The following is a 6,482-nucleotide window of genomic DNA, read 5'->3' as shown; positions in this document are numbered from 1 at the left end:
TAGAGGGAGAGAGAGAGAGGGAGTGTGTGAGAGAGAGGGAGTGTGAGCGAGAGAGGGAGTATGAGAGAGAGAGTGTGAGAGAGAGAGTGTGAGAGGGAGAGAGAGGGAGTGTGAGAGAAAGAGTGTGAGAGGGAGTGTGAGAGAGAGGGAGGGTGAGAGAGAGGGAGGGTGAGATAGAGGGAGTGGGAGAGAGGGAGGGAGTGTGAGAGAGGGAGTGTGAGAGGGAGGGAGTGAGAGAGAGAGGGAGGGAGTGTGAGAGAGGGAGTGAGAGAGAGGGAGGGAGTGAGAGAGAGGGAGGGAGTGTGAGAGAGGGAGTGTGAGAGAGAGGGAGGGTGAGAGAGAGAGGGAGGGTGAGATAGAGGGAGTGGGAGAGAGGGAGGGAGTGTGAGAGAGGGAGTGTGAGAGGGAGGGAGTGAGAGAGAGGGAGGGAGTGTGAGAGAGGAGGGAGGAGGAGCGAGTGGGAGTGTGAGAGAGAGGGAGTGAGAGTGAGTGAGAGGGAGGGAGTGTGTGAGAGAGAGGGAGTGTGTGAGAGAAAGAGGGAGTGAGAGAGAGAGGGAGTGAGTGAGAGTGAGAGGGAGTGAGAGAGGGAATGAGAGAGAGCGAGAGGGAGTGAGAGAGAGGGGAGTGAGAGAGAGCGAGAGGGAGTGAGAGAGGGAGTGAGAGGAAGTGAGAGAGGGAGGGAGTGAGAGAGAGAGAGAGAGAGTGAGAGAGAGAGAGAGAGGGAGTGAGAGAGAGCGAGAGGGAGTGAGAGAGAGTGAGAGGGAGTGAGAGAGGGAGTGAGAGGAAGTGAGAGAGGGAGGGAGTGTGAGAGAGAGAGAGTGAGAGAGAGAGAGAGGGAGTGAGAGAGAGCGAGAGGGAGTGAGAGAGTGAGAGAGGGAGAGAGAGGGAGTGAGAGAGGGAGGGAGTGTGAAAGAGAGAGTGTGGGAGAGAGTGGGGGAGTGTGAGAGAGAGAGAGGGAGTGAGAGAGAGCGAGAGGGAGTGAGAGAGGGAGAGAGAGGGAGTGAGAGAGAGAGGGAGTGTGAAAGAGAGAGAGAGTGGGAGAGAGGGAGGGAGTGTGAGAGAGAGAGAGAGAGAGAGTGAGAGAGAGCGAGAGGGAGTGAGAGAGAGCGAGATGGAGTGAGAGAGGGAGAGAGAGGGAGTGAGAGAGGGAGGGAGTGTGAGAGAGAGAGAGCGAGAGGGAGTGAGAGAGAGTGAGAGGGAGTGAGAGAGAGCGAGAGGGAGTGAGAGGGAGTGAGAGAGGGAGTGAGAGGGAGTGAGAGAGAGCGAGAGGGAGTGAGAGAGAGCGAGAGGGAGTGAGAGAGGGAGTGAGAGAGAGCGAGAGGGAGTGAGAGAGAGTGAGAGAGGGAGAGAGAGGGAGTGAGAGAGGGAGGGAGTGTGAGAGAGAGAGAGCGAGAGGGAGTGAGAGAGAGCGAGATGGAGTGAGAGAGGGAGAGAGAGGGAGTGAGAAAGGGAGGGAGTGTGAGAGAGAGAGAGCGAGAGGGAGTGAGAGAGAGTGAGAGGGAGTGAGAGAGAGCGAGAGGGAGTGAGAGAGGGAGTGAGAGAGAGCGAGAGGGAGTGAGAGAGAGCGAGAGGGAGTGAGAGAGTGAGTGAGAGAGAGTGAGAGAGGGAGAGGGCTGTGTGACGAGTGCTCGATGCTCCCCGGCCCATGTCGGGCCCTGTTATTCCAGTCAGGCCGAGCTCTGACCCTCTCCCTCCCTCTCTCTCCCCAGCGATCCTTTACTTGACCGCCTCACTTTACGTTGGGGGCCAGGAATCAGCCCCCCTGGGAACCAGACGCCTCCTGGGGGAGATCTGCGACTTTGTCCAGGGGCTGCAGAACAAGACCCATGGCCTGCTGGAGGCTTATGTGAGTATCCCAACCCTCCTCTCTCTCCCTCTCCCTCCCTGGGCCTTCACCAGGCACTGACCCTCCGACAGTGCGGCGCTCCCTCAGTACTGACCCTCCGACAGTGCGGCGCTCCCTCAGTACCGACCCTCCGACAGTGCGGCGCTCCCTCAGTACTGACCCTCCGACAGTGCGGCGCTCCCTCAGTACCGACCCTCCCACAGTGCGGCGCTCCCTCAGTACCGACCCTCCGACAGTGCGGCGCTCCCTCAGTACCGACCCTCCGACAGTGCGGCGCTCCCTCAGTACCGACCCTCCCACAGTGCGGCGCTCCCTCAGTACCGACCCTCCGACAGTGCGGCGCTCCCTCAGTACCGACCCTCCGACAGTGCGGCGCTCCCTCAGTACTGATCCTCCGACAGTGCGGCGCTCCCTCAGTACTGACCCTCCCGCAGTGCGGCGCTCCCTCAGTACCGACCCTCCGACAGTGCGGCGCTCCCTCAGTACTGATCCTCCGACAGTGCGGCGCTCCCTCAGTACTGACCCTCCCGCAGTGCGGCGCTCCCTCAGTACCGACCCTCCGACAGTGCGGCGCTCCCTCAGTACCGACCCTCCGACAGTGCGGCGCTCCCTCAGTACTGACCCTCCGACAGTGCGGCGCTCCCTCAGTACCGACCCTCCGACAGTGCGGCGCTCCCTCAGTACCGACCCTCCGACAGTGCGGCGCTCCCTCAGTACCGACCCTCCGACAGTGCGGCGCTCCCTCAGCACTGACCCTCCGACAGTGCGGCGCTCCCTCAGTACTGACCCTCCGACAGTGCGGCGCTCCCTCAGTACCGACCCTCCGACAGTGCGGCGCTCCCTCAGTACCGACCCTCCGACAGTGCGGCGCTCCCTCAGTACTGACCCTCCGACAGTGCGGTGCTCCCTCAGTACCGACCCTCCGACAGTGCGGCGCTCCCTCAGTACCGACCCTCCGACAGTGCGGCGCTCCCTCAGTACCGCCCCTCCGACAGTGCGGCGCTCCCTCAGTACCGACCCTCCGACAGCGCGGCGCTCCCTCAGTACCGACCCTCCGACAGTGCGGCGCTCCCTCAGTACCGACCCTCCGACAGCGCGGCGCTCCCTCAGTACTGACCCTCCGACAGTGCGGCGCTCCCTCAGTACCGACCCTCCGACAGTGCGGCGCTCCCTCAGTACCGACCCTCCGACAGCGCGGCGCTCCCTCAGTACCGACCCTCCGACAGCGCGGCGCTCCCTCAGTACCGACCCTCCGACAGTGAGGCGCTCCCTCAGTACCGACCCTCCGACAGTGAGGCGCTCCCTCAGTACCGACCCTCCGACAGTGCGGCGCTCCCTCAGTACTGACCCTCCGACAGTGCGGCGCTCCCTCAGTACTGACCCTCCGACAGTGCAGTGCTCCCTCAGTACCGACCCTCCGACAGTGAGGCGCTCCCTCAGTACCGACCCTCCGACAGTGCGGCGCTCCCTCAGTACCGACCCTCCGACAGTGCGGTGCTCCCTCAGTACTGACCCTCCGACAGTGCGGCGCTCCCTCAGTACTGACCCTCCGACAGTGCGGCGCTCCCTCAGTACTGACCCTCCGACAGTGCGGCGCTCCCTCAGTACTGACCCTCCGACAGTGCAGTGCTCCCTCAGTACTGACCCTCCGACAGTGCAGTGCTCCCTCAGTACCAGCCACCGGGGAGTGTTGGGCCTGGATTACGGGGCTCGAGTCTCTGGAGTGTGGGCGGGGCTCGAACCCTCGACCTTCTGGCTCAGAGAAGGGAAAGAGTGAGACCCACTGAGCGACGGGTGACACCTTGTCGCCCGGGATATTCGACTATGCGGGGCCTCGCGGCTGTGCGTGGGTGACGCTCCCCCTCCTCCTTAAATTTGACAGGGGCGGATGAGGACTGGGGGACGGTGCTGGGGCTTGGTGGGGGAGGGAGGGGAATGTGATCGTGGAGCTGAACTCACCCATTCAATTTTCTCCTCCCGTCAGCTATTCGACCAAGGGAGTCCGTTCAACAGCAGCGACTTCTCCGTCCAGCAGATGCAGCTGGTCGGGCTGCCCAAGGCCGCCATCTCTTACAGGGCCTGGAGGAGCATGAGCGACGAGCAGCGGCTACTCGACAACCACAGGGCGTACCTGACCTTCCAGGAGTATTTTCAACTTGTCCAGGACGACCAGTTGGAGCTGGGGTCCCTCAAGCCGGGGCTGCGGGCCCTGCTGAGCCAGGTTCGGGCCGACCTGGGGGCGCTGGAGGCCCGGCTGGCCTCCGCCCTTGCTTCGCTGGGCCTGCCCGCGCCGCCCCCCACAGTCGAAGATCCGCTGAGCTGGTTGGACTCGCGCTCCAGCACCTTCCAAAGGAGGCTGCGCGGTTACCTGGTGTGCCGGGAGTATCAGATGTGGCTGGAACGCACCGAGAGATCGCTCTCCCTCCTGAGGGCCAAATACCAGGGGGCGGAGTGAGCCCCTCGCCCTCACTCCCTCGCTCCTGCACCCTCATTCCCTCGTTGCCTCCCTTTCACCCCCTCACTCTCTCGTTCCCTCGCTCGCTCCCCTCACCCTCTCACCCCCTCACCATCACCCCCACCCTCTCATCCCCTCACCCCTCACTCCCTCCCCCTCACCCTCTCACCCCTCACCATCACCCCCACCCTCTCATCCCCTCACTCTCTTGTTCCCTCGCTCTCTCCCCTCACCCTCTCATCCCCTCCCCCCTCACTCTCATCCCCTCACCCTCTCATCCCCTCACCCCTCACTCCCTCCCCCTCACCCCCTCCACCCTCCCACCCCTTACCATCACCCTCACCCTCTCATCCCCTCACTCCCTCTCACCCCTTCCCCCTCACCGTCTCACCCTCTCACACCTTCCCTCCCTCCCTCAATCCCTCATCCTCTCACCCCCTCACTCCCTCCCCTCACCCTCTCTCCCCCTCACCCTCTCACTCCCTCAATCCCTCCCCCTCCCCCCCTCACCCCTGCATTGAATTTAAAATTCTCACCCTTCTCTCTCCCGGGGCTCACTCACTGTTGTAATGTGGGAAACGCAGCAGCCAATTTGCGCACAGCAAGATCCCACAAACAGCAATGTGAGAATGACCCGGATCATCTGTTTTTTTTAGTGATGTTGGTTGAGGGATAAATATCGGCCCCAGGACACCGGGGAGAACTCCCCCCTGCTCTTCTTCCAATAGTGGCCGTGGGATCTTTTACACCCACCCGAGAGGGCAGACGGGGCCCTCGGTTTAACGTCTCATCCGAAAGACGGCAGTGCAGTGACCGTTATTGCACCTTGTTGCCTCTTGTTCCCTTTTTATCAACAGAGATTCCTCACACAAAAATGTAAAATGAAAAGTGTAAATAGGCAGCCTGTGTGATGTATTTAAAGTCTGAACAATATTTGATATCGTGCCTGTCGGTCGTCTCCCGCTGTAAATACGAGTTATCGGGTTTGTACATTTCCTGAATAAATCACCCGAGTATTTTGTATAAAGACCTGGTCAGGGTTTTTACTTTGTGTCACTGCTGAAAGTATTGGATTGAGAGGCCAGTGTGACTGTGTGTCTGTGTCTGTGAGTGTGTGTGTGTGTGTGTGTGTCTGTGTATTTGTGTGTCTGTGTGTGTGTCTGTATGTGTGTGTCGCGTATGTGTGTGTGTCGGTGTATTTGTGTGTGTGTGTGTCTGTGTGTATGTCGGTGTGCGTGTGTGTCTGTATGTGTGTCGGTGTATTTGTGTGCGTGTGTGTCTGTGTGTGTGTGTGTCGGTGTATTTGTGTGTCTGTATGTGTGTCGGTGTATTTGTGTGTCTGTGTGTGTGTCGGTGTATTTGTGTGTCTGTGTGTGTGTGTGTGTCGGTGTATTTGTGTGTCTGTGTGTGTGTCGGTGTATTTGTGTGTGTGTGTGTCTATGTGTGTGTCCGTGTAGGTGTGTGTCTGTGTGTGTGTGTTTGTATGTGTGTGTACATGTATGTGTGTGTATCTATGTATGTCGGTGTATTTGTGTGTCTGTGTGTGAGTGTATATGTCTGTATGTGTGTGTCTGTGTGTGTTTGTGTCTGTGTGTGTGTGTCTGTATATGTGTGTCTGTGTGTGTGTCGGTGTATTTGTGTGTCTGTGTGTGTTTTGGTGTATGTGTGTGTTTGTGTCTGTGTGTGTGCGCCTGTATGTGTGTGTCGGTGTATTTGTGTCTGTGTGTGTGTCGGTGTGTGTTTTGGTGTATGTGTGCGCCTGTATGTGTGAGTCTGTGTGTGTGTTGGTGTATTTGTGTCTGTGTGTGTCTGCGTGTGTCTGTGTGTGTGTGTGTCTGCATGTGTGTATGTCTGTGTGTCTGTGTGTGAGTGTCTGCGTGTGTGTCTGTATGTGTGCCGGGGTGTGTGTGTATACAGGGCAGTCTGGTGGAGGGGGTAGGGGGTGAGGGCTGAGGGCTGAGGGGGTGAGGGGGTGAGGGGATGTGGGGTGAGGAGGCCTGTGGGGGTGTGCGTTTGGTGGGGGGGTGTTTGGGGTGTGTGTGTGTTTGGGGTGTGTGTGTTTGGGGTGTGTGTGTGTTTGGGGTGTGTGTGTTTGGGGGGTGCGTGTATTTGGGGTGTGTGTGTTTGGGGGGGGTGTTTGGGGGTGCGTGTATTTGGGGGGTGCGTGTATTTGGGGGGTGT

General features: G+C 59.7%; 1 protein-coding gene across 1 annotated transcript; it reads left to right on the top strand.

Annotated features, from left to right (window-relative positions):
* The first annotated feature begins 1,588 nt into the window (after window positions 1-1,588).
* LOC137312357 (cardiotrophin-2-like) lies at window positions 1,589-5,328 on the top strand. Its single transcript, XM_067978928.1, has 2 exons — window positions 1,589-1,846; window positions 3,831-5,328. The coding sequence occupies exons 1-2, from the start codon at window positions 1,646-1,648 to the stop codon at window positions 4,299-4,301; spliced, it is 672 nt and encodes a 223-aa protein (XP_067835029.1). The 5' UTR covers window positions 1,589-1,645; the 3' UTR covers window positions 4,302-5,328.
* The last annotated feature ends 1,154 nt before the right edge of the window (window positions 5,329-6,482 follow it).

The sequence above is a fragment of the Heptranchias perlo genome, unplaced genomic scaffold, assembly GCF_035084215.1.
Source record: "Heptranchias perlo isolate sHepPer1 unplaced genomic scaffold, sHepPer1.hap1 HAP1_SCAFFOLD_426, whole genome shotgun sequence".
In the NCBI taxonomy this organism is placed as follows: domain Eukaryota; kingdom Metazoa; phylum Chordata; class Chondrichthyes; order Hexanchiformes; family Hexanchidae; genus Heptranchias; species Heptranchias perlo.
Note: the sequence above shows the minus strand (reverse complement) of the source record. Positions and strands in the feature narration are given on the sequence as shown.